Genomic DNA, 18705 nt, shown 5'->3' on the forward strand with positions numbered 1-18705 from the left:
ATATTTTAAAAACTTAGAAAATAAGTTTTTTTTATTTTTCTTTAGTCCCTTCGAAAATTCTCAGAAGTTCATCAATCAATAGAATGATAATAGCTATCAATACTCTTGAAAGCCAGTTTGCCCCTCAAAACTCTGTTAAATCCAACCCCAGGAACTATTGCAGCCCAGTAATTTTGGCGACTGCCCAAATAAATTTCTCTGTGGCATGATTTTGTGATAGATTTTGGGTCCTTGAAATGTAGGATGCGTACAATATTCATTGTACAGTGGTGTACAGCACAGTGGTTAAATGCAGCACTGCAGGCTACTGCTAGATCAGCAGGTCAGCGGTTCAAATCTCACCGGCTCAGGGTTGACTCAGCCTTCCATCCTTCCGAGGTGGGTAAAATGAGGACCCAGATTGTTGGGGGCAATATGTTGACTCTCTGTAAACCGCTTAGAGAGGCCTGAAGGCCTATGAAGCGGTATATAAGTCTACTGCTATTGCTATTGCTAATTTTTCTAAATGTCTTCCTGAGAATCCATACCACAAGATTGGGGTAGTATTGAGGCAGTACAATATTAATTATCTATCACTAACTTTAAACTTAATTCATGTATATTGAAAAAGCTACTACATGTGAAGAATACTTTTGATACCACTTTCTTAATTTTCAGCAGTATTTCCCATCCGTGGCAACTTCCAAATATGGGCATTCTTCAATTTGTAGAATTCTTAACAATGGTTATAAAATTCAGGTAGTTGAAATGTCAAAGTTGGAAAATACTGCTTTAGGTTTTTTTCACCACAGGCCCCCTTTAAATATTTTTTTTGGCCATGCACCATGACTATGGGCCCCCAAGACTTAACTCAAGATTTAAATCATAACATTACTTCAAGTCTTCACAGACCCTCTGTCAGGACATTGTGGTTTCCAGGAGTCCATGGACCACAAGTTGAGAACCACTGGTTTAAGGTATTCTGTTCCTAATAGGCAATATATTTGACCAACTCTATATATTTTAATATTCTACAGTGTATTTTTAAAAAATGTATTCAAATACGTGGTAAAATGTGTAGGACTATTTCTATTTATAGAATTGCTTGTGCCTAGTAGAGAGAACAACTAACATGGACACAAATTTAGAATTTGGCTAGTTTGTGTATGGACTACTTCTGAAATTTTTTAGAAATTAGGTACAGCAGAAGACAAAAAAACAAATAATAATATAATTTGCAAAAAATAACAGCGGAATTCTTCATTTTGAATATACAAGGTTTGAGCACCATTAATAGAATTATCAAACGGGAGGATGTCACTAGTAATTCTGAGGCTTAAATTTTGGGGGCATGTGAGATACAACCAAACTGGAGAGAACTGTCAAAAATTTGTTCTAGCATCAAGAAAAAAATGTTTTGTGCAGGAAGCATAGACAGAAAAGCCCATGATCAGTTGATACAATACTCCAGGCCCAGGAAGAGATCAGTGTATTACTTCCACAAACAAGCCCTTAGAGGAACCAATGAAACAACAACTTGGGTTTTGAGTATAAGCATGTGTAGAGATGCTGCTGCAATTAAGAACCTCAGGAACATTTCTACCACTGCTCAAGTCAGGTTTGGGCATTTGAAAGGTTGACTGGATTCAGTAGCAAGGCTGTACAGGTAGTCATTGATTTCAATCCTTTCTTGAGCGACCATTCAAATTTACAAGAGTGCAGAAAAAAGCAACCTACAACCAATATTTGCACTGATGACCATCACAGCATCCCACGGTCATGTGATTGCAATTTGGGCAATTGGCAACCAGCATAGATTTACAAAGGTATCTAATGGTCACATGATCGCCATTTGTAATCTTTCCAGATAGCTTTCAACAAGCAAAGTCAGTGGGGGAAGCTGGATTTGCTTAATAGCCACATGATTTGCTTAACAATCATAAAATCAAGTGCAACTCACTTAACATAGGCATTGCTTAGTAATTTATTTATTTATTAGATTTATAGGCTGCCCAAAATGAAGTTCCAGTCCTAATTGTGTTCTAAGTTGAGCTCACTCAATTCCTACTTTGCCTGGTAAAGCCAACTAACTAGCTAACTTAGCAAGCAAAGTGGAAGGAACAGAGATCCAGCATCTTTGGATTGCCAAACTGATGGCCAAACAAAGAGAAGGGAGGGAAGGGGAGGAGTTCATTTTGATGATGTTCCTATTTTTCATGCAGAAGTGGATGCAAAATGGACGCATTTTTCAAAATTTGCTACAGTTTTGGGTAATCCTAGGGCTAGCTATTTATCAAAACATTCCACTACCAGCCAACCAACAACCAATTTTATTTATTTATATTCATTAGCAAAGAATTCCTTGCATTACCATTTTATGGGGATATCAGAACACTTGTTAGATTAAGGAACTTGGTATCAAGCGATTCACTTGGCCACCTTCAAAACTTGGGTTTTCTTACCCTCTGTTTCCGCAAGCTTCCTGGGCTAGTAGGAGAAGGGCTTGGAGACTTCCCGGAACGGGGAGTAGAAAGCTGACTTCCAGGCGTTCCATTAACTAGACAAACAAGAACAGACAAGAAAACATAATTTTGGATCTGGAACCACTATAATTAAACACTAAACAACATATTGCTCACGTTAGCCAATGCTTTCTGCTTTGCTCTTTTGCAGTCTGTGTACTGCTAATAAGAATTAAGTAAAGATGTAATTCTGAAGGAATTAATCACTATAATGTGGGTTCCTCTGTATTCAGTTGGTATACATTTTACTTAACAAGTGTTTGACCAATTTGTATTCAATATGTAGCTGCAATGAAATTAAAAGTATTGTCTTCAAGTCTGTACTGCTTATCCATGGGGTGAGGAGACCAAGATTATACTTGCTGTTAAAAAAAGCCTTTAAGTATTGGTCTTTTCCCCTCCTTTTTAGAGATGAGGGGATGTGTTAATGTTATCTGTTAGAAATTCCAAATTATTGTGTTATCTTAAAAGGGCATTTATTACTACTGATACTAACATGGAACTGGTGAAAAGATTTCTGTGTGATACATTTGACCTACGCATTAACTCATCTGGGACTCTTTGATTTATAAGATCACAACCTCAGCCTTTCATAGTTGCCTTCATAAAAATGAGAGACTTCTAAACTGTTGCTATATTCTTTACATTTTTTTTCTACTTACATAACATTTTCCTTATCATTTAATACAAAATCTTCACAGCTGTGAAAACTGTAGAATAGAAAATATAGGCAAATAATGCTAATATTGCACTGAAAAGATAGGAGGGAGGGAGGGGGAGAAGAGAGAGAGAGGGAGGGAGAGAGGGAGGGAGAGAGAGAAAGAGATGCTATATAATAAAATGTCTTCTCAAACATGCTATGGTTAGGTCACAATTATATATACATCAGCCATAAAAAAGCAGTAATTAGCAGACATCCAAATTCTGTATTTTGCACTGATATTTCCAGCCATGATACTAATAAGGCATTGAACTTACCTTCTATGAGTTCTAACATGGAAACAGACTTATTTTAACCTGATAAAACCAAGCAGGAAAATATTTGCCTTTTGTACTACACTCTGGCAGAAACAGGAAGCATTAAGATTAGTTAAAGGTTGCCAAAGCAGCTCACAGAGAGAGCTGAATAAAATGCCAGATTCATAAGCCAAAGCTTTTTCTGCGTAAGGCTGACGTCTTCCGAGCAGCAGTAGGAGGTGTAGGTGCCGTCTTAGGGACTACATCAAAAGTGTCAATACACAACGCCGCGACTTCAGGATGTTGAGCAACTGCAGCCCTCACTCTGATCTGCCAAGCCCCCATAGCCTTAGCAATCTTATATGCTGCTGCACACTGAATCATAATGAAGTGCCTTTGGGAACAATATACCAAATTACTCATCTGAAGATCACAATAATAATAATAATTTTTATCATAGCTTAGCTGACTGGTAGCCTCCAAACCGCTACGCCCAGTAGAGAGAGAGAGAGAACTAGATTTTAAAACATTGTCAGATGGGAAGAATACTTTTCTTTCCCATCTGCCAACTATGCACAGTCATAAATATTCTGCCTGGTTACCTAGATGATGTGTTCTTTATTCAGCTCAGACATAAAAAGCACTGTGTAGAATAATTAACTATTACAATACTGTATTGTTAAATTTGCCTTTGGAAGCCTGTTTTTTGCACATTGGGTTAGGATAGGAAAGTTACAGCATTAACACAAAAGTGGGGAAACCTGTAGCCTTCCAAATGTTGCTTAAAATCATCCCTAGCAGCCCTGGCCAAGAGCTCAGGAACATCTGGAAGCCAAAATGATAGTAAACTTTGAATTAGTACTTGAATTCAATTACTATTACAGCCGAAAGGCTTACCAGGAAATCTGCTGTTTAAATCATATGAACATTTGGAGAATTTTTGGTGAATTAATGTCAAAGACATTTGCTTGTGAACCACCACTCATTCATCAATAATATTATTGGTTGGGAGTGCTTAGACACGGATAATTTATAAGAGATAACAGGGCATTCTAATGGAGGAAGACTGACACCAATGTTGCCAACAACACATTACTGCTAGCAAGATTAATTGCTTGCTTCTACATAATTTTTGCTTAGAATTAAGGCTATAGCACAAATTTTCATTTCATTGAAAGACTTTTATTTGATTGCTGTTTCCCTAAACGCTTATTTAACTTTCAAGCAAAAGCCAACGCTTCGAGGAAAGTACATTTTAAATGCTAACATCTCTTTCTGATCTCTCTAGTTCAAAAAATTGAAATCTTTTCAACTTGTAGCAGAAGGAAAGTTCTACAAGTTTAAACAATAATAAACTAATTCAAGTGAAAGTCTGATTCACTTTCTATTTTCCATTGCCTACTCCAGCCATCTGACCCTTACATTTCTTGGAACACAAAATGAAAGTTTTGGAAATTATATCTTTTATGCAGTTACATTAGGAAGCCAAGCAAATAGACATCATCTCACTTCTTCAGGTCTGACCCTTATATATTCAAAAAGAGTATATATTGTTTGCATTTCATTGGTGAAGCTAATTATGGAAAGGAACACCCGCTCACTTTCTAAAGTGATAAACTCCATGGGATGAAAAAGATGCCATGTTGCTAATATTGATATTAAGTGTCACCATCACACCATCACACAAGACCCTGAGAAATTACTGATAAGGTACAAGAAAACCAGGGGAAGGGAAATACTGGATATTGGCGTGCTGTGTTTTTCTACATTCTACAAAAGTAACTTTTCTAGCACTCGAAGACCAGGGTTTAATTGACTATGCAGACAATGTAGCAGAACTTGAAGTTTTGCCTTTTGTTCTATTTTTGAAATCCCGTTGGGCAATTTTTCTCTTATATAAAGCACTGGTATAACAATAATGGTAAAAACAGTAGGAGAAATAATTATAGAAAAGGGTAATTTATTACTCTACAAACTTATATTGGTTTGCTAGCATAATGATCTTGTCTGGATCTTGAAATTTTAGTATTAAAGAGTTGGAAGGGAATAATGGATCACACATATTTAGAACTAAAGCTGGAATCTCCATCTCCATCTCTATCTCTACCATAGTCCATATAGAAATTAAAGTATTAAAGTATTCATAACATATGCCTCTTCAACCCCTGTGTGCACTCATTCAGTAAATGAAAGTCCATCACCTCTCTGGCAGATTTCAATATCAAACTTATCTTCAATTAAAATAAGAAGAATTTTAAAAACTTCCAGGCATAATAATTACAGTATAACTCATCAATTTACGCTTTTACTGAGGCAACTTTTAAGACCGAGAGAGATGGGTATAAAGATGAACTATGCAAAAGGAAGGAATTTCAAACTTACAAATGAATTAGTTAGATGATTAGGATACAAATTGGGAAGGCTTCCTGTCAACATGATCTCTTGGATGGAAAAAGTATTTTCAAAATAAATAAATGTTTCTAGAAGAATAATATTTTCCAGAATTTCTTTCCCAAATGATGACAGTTTTATTCTATTATTATATTCTATTTTATTGTAATGGCTCTTTGAAAGATCTGCCATTGACATTTTGAAAGTGTTGTCTACATTTTCCTCTTGGTTACTCAGGCAATGATATGAAGGGCATGAATATTCTGAACCATTTTTTCCCTGATTTTTTAGTGAATTGTACATTAGGCTTCATTACTACTACATTTCCATATACAGGAGCTATCCTGGCACAGTGATAAAAATGCACTACTACAAGAAAACTCACTGTTTACTGCCAGGAGTTCTATCCTGATCATCTCAAGATTGATTCAGCTTTTTATCCTTCCGAGGTTGATAAAATGAGGAGCTAGATTATTGGCAGGAGGGGATATGCTGACTCCAGGGACGTGCAGTCAGGGGAGGCAGGGGAGGCAGAGCCTAACCACTGTCATCATGAAAAGAAAAGAAATGTAAAAGGAAAAAGGCAAGAGCTGAGGTCATGCTGAGCTAGTTGCTGCCAGAGTCACCATGGATGACTCTGCTTAACTGTTTAAAAAAGCCTCTAAAAAAGCGTCCTCTACAGGAGGAGGCAGGAGAACGACATGCCTCATCTAGTCTGACTTTTTATGATCACTCAAGCAGAGTTAAGCAAGGGTTAAAAGCCAAAAAATTCCTGACACTGTGTTAATAATAATAAAATAATAATAAAATAAGATCACATGAGATGTCTTGGGTGCTGTATCATGGATCAAATCCCTTTAACTACTGAAGTCTTCATGACAGTTTATGACACAGGTGTCAAATTCCATCAGGTGACATATCACAACTTTTTTTGCCTTTGGGGAGCTGGGGTGGGCGTGGCCTGCAGATTATACATCCGGCCCATGGGCCGCCAGTTTGACATCCCTGGTTTATAATTAGAAAGTTGCTCACATTCACACCACTATCACTCTACCCTACACAGAAAACCAGATACAAAATACAGGTAGTCCTTGACTTACAACAGTTTGAAATTATAACAGCACTGGGGAAAAACTGAATTATGGCCATTTTTCACACTTATGACCATTGCATCTCCATGGTCATGTGATTTACATTTAGATGCTTGACAACTGGTTCGCCTTTATGATGGTTGCAGTGTCCCAGGGCCATGTGGTCATCTTTTGTTACCTTCTGGCAAGCAAAGTCCATGAAAAAGCCAGTTTCACTTAACAACGGTGTTACTAATTTAACTATAGCAGTCATTCACTTAACAAATTCAGCAAGAAAAGTCATAAAATGGGGCAAAACTCACCGACAAATTTCTCATTTAGTAACATAAATTTTGGGCTCTGTTGTGGTCATAAGTCAAGGATTACCCGTATGTTCTAATGATAAACAGATGCTATGTATAAACTGCAATGAGCAAATCTGATCACTCACAATATAAAACTTGAAATCCTCCTGTACCATCTCTGAGACCTCCTAACTAATTCAGAAATAAAGTACACAATATAGCATGAAATTCCTTTTGTTTCCTAAACATTACTTAAAGCACTCAAAGGGATAAAGAATCAGAGGAACACCCTGTAACACTTTTCCATAAAAATATACAACCACAAAGCGTTCCTCTATTAAAACATCTAGATCTTTAAAATAAGGGGGAAAGTGTGTATACCTATTCTATCTCCTACAACAAGTTTACCTTCAAAGAATTCAATTACACAAGGAGCTTGCTGAATAAGGACTTTAAAAATCCGAGACAAAGCACATTTTCTTTTCTAAATTTTATTTCATACACTTCAATTTATTGGGGACATAAGATACTTTCAATTATTTGACAATCCAATTCGCAGTAAGCAAGAAATACTTATTATTCTCCATTTTGAAAACAAAGTATATTTGAGCCACACTACTAAGTACATAGTATATTTAACCATGTTTAAATAATTATGATAGTCAAAGAGTTTACCTGCTACTTAGTCAAATTTATTTGCAGTGTGTTACCTGAGCTGGTGGATGCTGGAGATTTGCTGCGTCGGGATGGACCTGGGCTCTTGGTGATGCTCCGACGTGGTGTTGAAGCTATTTTGGTATAGGAAGTAGATTTCACTACACGACATTCTGAAAGTCAGACAAATATCATTCTGTTAGTATCCTGAACAGCATTCTTATTTCTGTCGCAATATGATTTATAGAAAGATCTTGAAATTAATCCTGGCTGTCCTTTATAAAAGAATGGAAATCAAAGCCCATGACTTCCTCAGCTTCTGTTGTGCAATCCAGATGACACTGGTGGCCTAAATACCAAAAGTCAAATTTTCTTTAAAGGGTCCTAGAAGAAACAACTTTAAAATGAAAGCATTTGAAGAAACTCTGCTGCAGATAAATGGACACATACACATAAATCTGAATAACTGTGTCTTTTAGTCCTCCAGTTTGTCATTCAGTTTCGCAGTCATGTGTGAAGTACAGCCAAGTATATCTGAAAGGATTCTTTTGGTGAATGGCAGCTCACAATAAAACACACAATGTGTATTGTCAGCATTCCAAATCAGAGTCCAAGGCAAAGTATTGCCCAAAGTTCCAATTTAGCCATGTTGGCACATCTGGGAAAACCCGAAGCTGAACCCCACCTAGTTGAAATTTCAAGAACTTGCTCCCACACTCACAAGTCCATCACAATCTCCCACTGCCATGCTGGCAGTTCCACCTATCCAGTTCCGGTCAGGTGCAGAGCTGCAGAGAAAAAGGATGTCCTTGGCTTTCTAGAAATAATTTTGTTATGGCTACATAGTGAGAAGAAGTGGAATGTGGAGCTATTGATGAAGTTACTTTTAAGCAGTCTCTCTTTGGCAGCTGATATCTCCTTTATTTTTGGATAACTTTTCTGGAAGGTATTTGGGGTATGATACCGCCAAATTTGTGTCATTTCAGGTATTTTATTTTTGAATTGTTTTGTGTTTTGCTTTTGGTGGCAAGCTGTTATGAAGGAATGTGTACCTGGCCTTGGTAATGGGAAAAGAATAACCCAACAATTAATGAGGACTTTCAGAAAAAAAATATTTAGTCTGAAGAAAGAGGAAGGAATAACAAAGAAACTCAAAATAACCCTTTCTTTATTTTGTTTGTCATAAGATGAAACAGAGAGAAACTCTTAACGTGTTATCAAGATTTTGTTATTCTTAGAATTCCTGATGTATCTGTTTCACAACCTTGTATATCTCAAAGGGTTGACTTAAGTCTCAAGGGCCCTTCTCTTTTGGAGAGGCATCAGGCCTAGGTTTTCCAGATAGCTGAACAGGCAAAGGAGAACATGAACAATTGGAAAGAAGGACACACTAACTTGTTGAGCTTTCTTGGCATTGGTGATAAAAATAGAAAAACTAAATATTTATGCCTATCTGTATATTAAATTACTTTTTCCAGCAACAGAAAGACTCATTTTTCAAATGCAGGAATGTGCTAGAGATTAGGAGGCAGATGACTTCAGTTTGTGGCTTGTTAATTTCAGGCAATAGCACAAGTAAATTTGAGGATACTAATTAAGGTCATGGAGCAGAGCTTGTTAACTTGTGGTTAGCATTTATTAGTAAATGGCTAGGCTCAGGAGTGGGCTGCACAGGGGTTTGGGAGAACCTTTAGCTAAGATTCTGTGCAGTTCGGAGAACCCCCAAATCCCATTCCTGGCTGGCCTTCCCATCCCACCCCGTCCCTCCCAGGAGTCCCCATGCAGCCCATTTTGGATGCAGATAAGTAAAAGGCGTGCGGGGAGACTTGGGACAGGGGAAAACGAGCCTACTGGAAGTTCAGGAAGGCCAGAAATGGACCTGTTCCTAGCCCCCAGAGGGTCTCCGGAGCCTGGAGAGCCCGTTTTCGTCCTCCCGGAAGCTCAAGGAAAACCTCCGGAGCCCAGAGAGGGTAAAAGCAACACTCCCTGCCATGGTGCAGGAGGCCGACTAGGCCACATCCACCTTGGCCACGCCCACCCAACAACCTGGCAGAGAATCCCTTGCTAAAATTTTTGAAGTCCACCCCGGACTGGGCTACAGAGGAAAGCTGCTCAGGAAGAGATTCTTTGTAGATATAGGTGGTCCATGAGTTACGACTGGTTATTTTATGTACACACACACACACACACACACACACACACACACACACACTGTAAATAGTTGCACCTTTACCTTGCATTGCCACATGTTGGGCAGGTCAGTTTTATGACCCCTTGGGTGCTCTGCATTCACATGACCATTATTTGTGTTGTTCCTCATTGGTTTCTGGAGTTTTTTGCCAGTTTCTGTCAAAAACCATCCACTCAAATGAATGGCTTGATAACTGCAGCGTTTGCTTAACAATCACTACAAAAAAAAAGCCACAATACTACTTCCAGTCTCCATGAGTGTCTCCAATTATAACCGTAATGACTTACAACCAGGTTTTTGGTCAACTTATGGTCATAGGTCAAAGACTATCTGTACTCAAAAAGTCAGAAGCTATTTGACGTTAAGGTTATGCCTAAGCTAGACAGAAGACTTGAGAACAAAACAAAGGACATGCCCTCCATTTGCCAGATATTTGTAATTCTAATCGGACCTAGAACATGATGACTCATCTTTGAATGTCCTGCTATCTACAGAACAAGTTATCAAGGCATTATTAAAACATCAACAACAATGGAATACACAGCTAACAAATATGTACAACTACAATGTAAGAAAGAAACTCAAAATAACCCCACCTTGATTTTTTTGTTTTGAAAATAGCAAGTGAAGAGAAACTCTGACAATTTTTCCAGATTCTGTTATTCTATAAAAAGGTAAAGGTTCCCCTTGCACATATGAGCTAGTCATTCCTGACTTTAGGGGGCAGTGCTTATCTCTGTTTCAAAGCCGAAGAGCCAGCACTGTCCAAAAACATCTCTGTGGTCATGTGGCTGGCATGACTAAATGCCAAAGGCACACAGAATGCTGTTACCTTCCCACCAAAGGTAGTCCCTATTTTTCTACTTGCATTTGTACATGCTTTCGAACTGCTAGGTTGGCGGAAGCTGGAACAAGTATTGGGAGCTCACTCTGTTACGGGGTGCTAGGGATTCGAACCGTCAACTGCTGATCTTTCTAATCGACAAGCATCTTAGCCACTGAGCCACTGCATCCCTCTATACTACAACAATAAAAAACATTGCTGGAATTTCAGCTACATCTGTTTCCTGTCCTGACCTACCAAGAAAATCAGACAGCTGCTGAGTCTGTTTAGACCAGGGCTGTCAAACTCCGGGGCTCCAGGCCAGATGTGTCACATGCTGGCCACGCCTACACACCCAGTTTAGCGAAGGGGGAAAGTTCTGATACGTCACATGACAATACCGTGACAATGTGAGTTTGACACTCTTGGTTTAGATCAATGTTTCTCAACTGTTACAACTTTAAGATGTGTGGACTTCAACTCCTAGAATTCCTCTAGCTAGCATGAAGTTGACGGGAATTAAAGTACACATATCTTAAAGTTGTCAAAACTGAGAATTGTATATTTCCTTTTGCAGAATCCAGAAAGGCAGAATGAAATAAAGAAAAACCCAAGAACATTACAGTATCAGTTAAGCCTGTAAAAGCAATTTAAAAGACTAAGTTAAAAGGTATGCTTTCAAGTCTCTGTTAAAAGCAGAGACTGGGAGCCAATCTTAACTTGGACAGAATACATTCGAAATCAAGATTTATGTAGAAGACATTCACTCAGCTAACAAGAAGGCATGCTGTTTGGAGGAAACACGTGAGGGGAAAATCCTCAAGAAAACGTCCAGAATTTTATGTTAAACAAAGAAATATTGGGTCACAAAATTATAGAAAAGTTGAAACATATCGTTCAAGAATTCAGAAACCAGGTTGCTTATTGTCATTTTCTAAGCATTAAAAACAAGTAATTGCCTAGGCTAGATATGTATATCATGTTTTATATGCTATAAGGAATGATCTTCAATTTTAATTATGCATTCAGTGGCATATAGCAAAATGAAGCAACTCGCTCCATGCAATATGAGAAGGAAAGAACAACTAAAACTGGGATCTGAAAAAAGGCCTGAAGTTTCACTCTTGGAATTTTTAAAATGCCCAAAATGTCTTCCTTCTGCACCGGCTTTTTAAAGAAAAATATAATGTATGTTCATTTGAGGCCCATTCCTGAAAATTTCTTATCACCACATTTTGTGCTGACAAAAATTTTCTCCATTGGGCAAAAATGTAAATGATGTATATAATCTTTGAAATATCTAAATTGATATCACAATATATAAAAGAGTATATTAAAACTGAGCACATTACAATTAAAAGACATAAAGATACTGTTTCACAAGCAAAGTGTAGGACACCTGCCAATAGTCATCCTTTCCCTGTTAGCTAATCTAATATAAACAAACTTTATAACCAGAAGCCCAATGTGGACAGTATTTTGGATACTGAACCTAAATTTAATTTTTTTTTCTATTTTTCTTTTATATTGCCTAAGGAAGAATACTGAGGCATTCTAAAATTGGAGAGTTTGCATATTATTCTGCCACTTTTTAGCAGGTAAATAACATTGCCCTAATTTTATTTTATTCAAGCTGAAAAGTTAAATGTTCTTTTTCTTATTTTTCTTGGCAGCAAATTTAGATATGAGATCATTAATGACATTCTTCTTCCAAGACTCCATTCTACAGAATAGAGAATAGATAATGATAGTCTTGATTGCAGCACTGGGAAAAGTAATTTATTTTTAATCAATTACAATTTGGAGAAAGTTCTCTGCCCTTCAAAATTTGAAATAGAAACATACAAAGGTGAAATGGTATGATAATATTTAGAAAAATGTCAACTAATTTCCAATGTATATTTTAATATTATAGGTACTTTAAAAGCATTCTTCCATTTGCTTACTATGTAAAATAAATGTAAAATACTTTAGTTTTAAGGGAAGAGAAGTTTGGGTATTTTACAAAGTCACCAATATTCATCTCCAATCAATCCATATTCAGAATGTTCTATCCAATCTAATAAAAAATATACATAGAAATAAAATGGCGTTTCTTCAGCTCAACTGTAAGCCCTTTATATAATATTATACATTTCCATCTTGAAATTATAGGAGCAGTCCCACAGATACATTTTGCAACTTCAATGTAACAGGAATTCTAACTGGTAGAAATTTAGTTCATCTCCCAGACTCTCTAATACGATTGGAAGCTAATTAAATAAGCTATATATTAGTTAAATATTCAGGTCAAAGAAGAACATCAAGATTCAATAAATTGAGTGGGTGGGTCAGCCAAAATACTGAAATAATATTTGATCCTTTTATTCTAATTTGTTATCCGACAACTTCCATTCAATAATAATAATAATCTGATCATTTCAAATAATGAATCATGCTTGCATGGAGGCTTCTGCCCCCACAGATGCTGGCAATTGCCCCCTTACCTATCTCCCTTCAAATATGTTCTCTGAGGCAATTTCAACCATGTGGGCCAGTATAGGACAAAGGAGACACATTTTCAAATCAGAGCAAGCCAGTAAGCCATCAAATGGAATGCTCAAGTATCTTACTTTCCTTTGTCCCATTCTGTGAAGAATTCTGAATACACTGAATATTATTTTAAAAATGCTGCAAAGAATTTAATTTAGCCAATATTAGAAGTGCTATGGATAATTTAATTTAGCCAATATTGTTGTCACAAAAGCCTATTTAAAGTGGAAGAAATTTTAGATATTATTCTTTCTTATTTTAATATAATTAATGTATGTTTAAGTGTTCTCACTCAGGTGGGAAATAGGTTTTCTCCCTACCACACATCTCAAGCTCATGCTATTAGTTCCAGGAGATGGCACTAAAAATTCCATGCATTTTAAGGGTAGGTTGTGGGATTTCTACCCATTCGCAAGGAAAGGTTAAGCAGTCCTGAGAGAGGAAAGTGGTAATAAAAGCACTACAAAGCAAACTGGGCTGTCTATATAAAACTCTGATGATTTTGGGAATAGGATAGGGAAGACATCTAACCTTCTACCATCAGGGAAGTGCAGTCAGGGGAGGCAGGGGAGGCAGACCCTCACAACTGTCATCATGAAAAGAAAAAAAATGTAAAAGAAAAAAGGCAAGAGTTGAGGTCAGGCTGAGCTAGTTGCTGCCAGAGTTACCGTGTGGATGACTCTGCTTAACTGTTTAAAAAAGCCTCTAAAAAAGCACCCTCTACAGGAGGAGGCGGGAGAACGACATGTCTCATCTAGTCTGGCTTTTTATGATCACTCGAGCAGAGTTAAGCAAGGGTTAAAAGCTGAAAAAATCCTGACCTAGATGAGGCATGTTGTTCCCCCACCTCCTCCTGTCGAGGGTGCTTTTTTAGAGGTTTCTTTAAACAGTTAAGCAGAGTCATCCACACGGTGACTCTGGCAGCAACTACTGTAGCTCAGCCTAACCTCAGCTCTTGCCTTTTTCCTTTCATTTTTTTTTCTTTTCATGATGGCAGGCAAAAGCAGAGTTGAAATCCTCTCTGAAAAGCTGGAAAAGGTACATGTGGGAGGGAGGGGGAGGAAACTTCATCCTCCTGGTGCGGGGCTTTGGACAAAGGCTGGAGGGAAGTGCTCTCCCCAAGTGTAGTTTGATTGTCATGTTGTCTTTTCAATCCTGTAATCAGTGAAGCTGGGCTGGATCCTTCCGGGGCTGGGGAAAAGTGTGTGTGAACCAGTATGGCTCTTTGACTGGCTTCCTGCCTCCTCCTGTGGTCTCCCTGACTCCCTCCAATCCAACTTTGTGTGTGTGTGTGTTTGTGTGTGTGCTTGTTTGAGAGAGGGTTTGTTTTAGTGAGAGAGGGGAGGGGGTAGGAGAGATAGTCCAATCCTACTTGTGTGTGTGTGTGTGTGTGTTTGAGAGGGGGGAGGGAGGGAGAGAGGGAAGAAGGAGGGGAAGGGAGAAGAAAAAGAAAAAGAAAGAAGGAAACTTATTTCGCAAAGGAGAAAAACAAATGCTGTCGCTTTAAATCGGAACTGAGCATGCCTGGCTGTGGAATTCTGGGAGTTGAAGTCCAAAAGTTTTTTTAAAAATTGTGTCAGTGTCTTACCAGCCATAAACCTCACCGCACGTCACTGTCTACCATACTGGTTCTATAAAGTATAGAGGAGGTCTTTGGTTGAGAGAAAGAACTGTTATCAATCTAGGAAACAGATCAACATGGCTTAAGTCATATAAAGAGAAATTTAAGAAAATGTCTCAGACAATCACCACCCTAATTCTAAAGAAAATAAGAGAAAGATGAGGGGAAGCATATTCAGATTTACTATAATAAAACTAATATTATATCTATGTGGCATCGTTTTCATATTTTGGTCTATCTTGTAGGATGACACTGACTTAGCCTTTGCCTTTATTTCCAACATTTTGATGGCCTTATGTAAAACATGCATATGCATACATATATATAAAGGGAAAGGGAAAAGTTCCCCTCGGACATATATTCTAGTTGTTCCCGACTCTAGGGGGAGGTGGCATATCTCCGTTTCAAAACCGAAGAGCCAGCGCTGTCCAAAGACGTCTCCATGGTCATGTGGCCAGCATGACAAAACACCGAAGGCGCACGGAACCTTCCCACCAAAGGTGGTTCCTATTTTTCTACTTGCATTTTTACCTGCTTTTGAACAGCTAGATTGGCAGAAGCTGGGACAAGTAACGGGAGCATAGTCCATTACATGACACTAAGGATTTGAACCGCTGAACTGCTGACCTTTCTGATTGACAAGCTCATCGTCTTAGGTATTGAGCCACTGTGTCCCTTCAACATGTATACAGTGTGTGTCTTTTTTTAGAAAAAAATCAGTAACTATTTTTGTATTTATATAATAGAGTAATTTTACTCAATACAGAGAAGTACGAAGTAAAATGGTTACTGTATTTTGGTACTACAGATTAGATTAGATACATTTTCTTGTGTCCTTACAGATGAAAAATTTTGTACCTTGCCCTTAATTGTACCTTTTATGGATTCTTTTACACTCACTTTTCAAAGGTTGGGTCCTTGGTTTTTCCTGTTATATATACCCCAATGAACCCTAGTGTGAACTTCATCTTAAATTAATTTGATAGTCTGCAGGAAAGACATCAGTGATTTCTTTGTCACTAAGAACATTTATCAACTTATCAAGTCTCGGAATTTGTTTCCTCTGAAAATGTGTTTGGTTCCTTCTCTCTTGCCAGTGGAAAAGAGTCAGAGTTCCTTCTTTCACCAGCCCTTAGTATTGTTTTTATCTTTATATATTTTACTTCTGTTTCTTTTCTTTTACTGTTATTAGCTGCCTTTCTGGAAAACCAGAAAATGAAGAGATTCTCATAAGGTGAGGTTTAATTTGAGTTGGTTGGACCAGCACTAAGACTTTCCATCATCACCTTCCATGAATAACCTTTCCTAGTCAGAAGTTGCCAGTTTTTTGTCCCAGTGCTAAAGCTCCTGAAAAATGGCTCATTTAAGAACCATTCACAATTGTGATGGTTATGAAAAAATAACTTTGGGACTAATCCTTGCATTAGTGGTGCGTGGTGGCACATTGGTTATAATGTAGTACTGCAGGCTACTTCTGCTGACTTCTTGTTGCCAGCATTTCGGAGGTTGGATTCTCAACAGCTCAAGGTTGATTCAGTCTTCCATCATTCCAAGGTCGGTAAAATGAGGACCCAGATATATATAGTGCTAATGACCAGATGAGTGCAAAGAATTCTATGCCAGTTAGTTAGAACAGAGGAAGTTTCTTGAATGATAGGTAAAATGCTTTCAAATGAAAAAAAAAACAAGAAAGTCAAGTTTCCTTTTAAGCGGGAAAAAGCATTTTGGAGACTATCTGTAAATCAATTTTACATACTCTCTGCCATTACCAATGAATAATGAACAGGTGAATACTTGGCATTAGTGATTTTCTAGATATCTAGGCAACTTATCTCTTTAATGACCTGTAAATATCTTGCTTTGCTTTGTTTTTCCAAACTTCCACTTTTCTCTTGATTATTTTCTTGATGTTTATGTTTAAACCCTCTTTGACTTACCAAAACCTAAATTCTTTCGTAAATTGGACTTTTTAAAATTAACATGGCTTTGACTGTAACTTTAATATGCCCTTATGTCAGAGGTGGGTTCCTACCAGTTCACACCTATTCGGTAGAACCGGTTCATCAAATCTACCAAATCGGTTAGAAATGCTTCCACCAGTGGACCCAGAAAGCAGGCCACACCTACCGAAGAGGTTCCAAAAAAATTTGAAACCCACCACTGCCTCCCCCCACACACAGACAGACTGACACAGAGAGAGAGAGAGAGAGAGAGAGAGAGAGAGAGAGAGAGAGAGAGAGAGAGAGAGAGAGAGAGAGAGAAAGGAAGGAAGGAAGAAAGAAAGAAAGAAAGAAAGAAATAAAAAAGAAAGAAAAAAAGAGAGAGTTGAAAGAAAAAAGAAAAAAGGGACAGAGAGACAAAAGGAAGGAAAGAGAGAGAGAGAGAAAGAAAGAGAGAGAGAGAGAACACATGGCTGGCAAGCCACTCCCACAAAGGAGGCCACACCCACAGAGGAGGCCACACCCACAGAGGAGGTTCCAGAAAAATGTGAAACCCACCACTGCCTTATGTCCACATTTAATTAATCTTGTTTATCCTGGAACCAGCTGTCAGTTCCTACATGGCTCTTGTCTGGCTTTTACTTCTGTAAAGCTTGTTCAAATCTTTCTTACCAGAGGGAGACCAAGAGTTATTTTAGAGATGCATGCAGTTGCATTTATGGAAACAACTGCAAATAATAAGTATTTCTTGCACAGAGGTTTAGGATTTATATAAAATGGGCTACTGCGAAATATGCAACTTTCTAAATTGTTCTTGTACTTCTTACTCTATAAGAAATACAAATTTATGTGAAATCACTGAAAATTTTTACCTATTAAAATATGAAATATTTAGTACAGACAATAGATAGACAACACACAAAGATTGAAATAGTATGTTCACCAGTAACATAAAAATAATGGGAACAGCAACATTGGAGAGGAAGACTTTATAATTCCTTAGAATGTGCACACATAGTGTCACAGTACTGAAGTTTTCTCTGAATTGTTCTTTCCACAATATTATAACCCTTTTTAAATAAACCATGTAATGTAAATAAATGGAATGAAATCTTGATAGGGAAACTGGATGAAGTTTTGATTTCCTCCATCACCAACCGCCTTAGATGGTTTTCCAGGAGAACAAAAAACTTATTTGTAAACATGGATCAAAACCTGTCACTGAACATCTGCTAAGTTAAAACCTAAACCTAAACCTCAACCATCTTTTTCTGTGACAGAGATTAATTTCTGGAATTGCCTCAAGGATATTGAAAACTGATTTCTCAGAGATGGAGACAGTTTCCTGGCACTGAAAACATATGAGCTATAAAGATAAACCACTGAGAAGATCAAAACTGTTCTCTGTTATTGAAAAATCATTTAATTGTAAGTGTTAGGATGCCATTTCTGCTACTGTTGGGATGTCATCTATAATAGAGCAATAATTTTTCAGTGTCTGAAGGGCAATAAGAAATAGATTGCTTAGGCAATGCACAACTTGGTTTTCAGTTGCTATGAAATATGGAATATTTTCCCCATATTTAAGCATTTTTAAAAGAGGGATTTCGATTAAAATATATTACCATTGCATCACACACTATCGTTGTCTTATGCCAATAGAAAAATTATTAAAGCTAATGCTACTTTTATGAATATCAGATTATGGATAGGACTAACA

At 37.5% G+C, this 18705-nt stretch overlaps 1 protein-coding gene across 2 annotated transcripts in view; it reads right to left on the minus strand.

Annotated features, from left to right (window-relative positions):
- DCLK1 (doublecortin like kinase 1) overlaps positions 1 to 18705 on the minus strand; it is a 160130-nt gene that overhangs the window by 59662 nt on the left and 81763 nt on the right. For both annotated transcript variants that reach the window (XM_014062629.2, XM_014062630.2), the window contains exons 5-6: positions 7935 to 8051; positions 2442 to 2536 (exon numbers count right to left, since the gene is read on the minus strand). In XM_014062629.2, the coding sequence (XP_013918104.1) occupies positions 2442 to 2536; positions 7935 to 8051 (212 nt within the window). The remainder of the gene's footprint in view (positions 1 to 2441; positions 2537 to 7934; positions 8052 to 18705) is intronic.

This window comes from Thamnophis sirtalis, unplaced genomic scaffold (genome assembly GCF_051295495.1).
Source record: "Thamnophis sirtalis isolate CommonGarterSnake01/CBP01778 unplaced genomic scaffold, rThaSir2_p1.2 scaffold_8, whole genome shotgun sequence".
In the NCBI taxonomy this organism is placed as follows: Eukaryota; Metazoa; Chordata; class Lepidosauria; order Squamata; family Natricidae; genus Thamnophis; species Thamnophis sirtalis.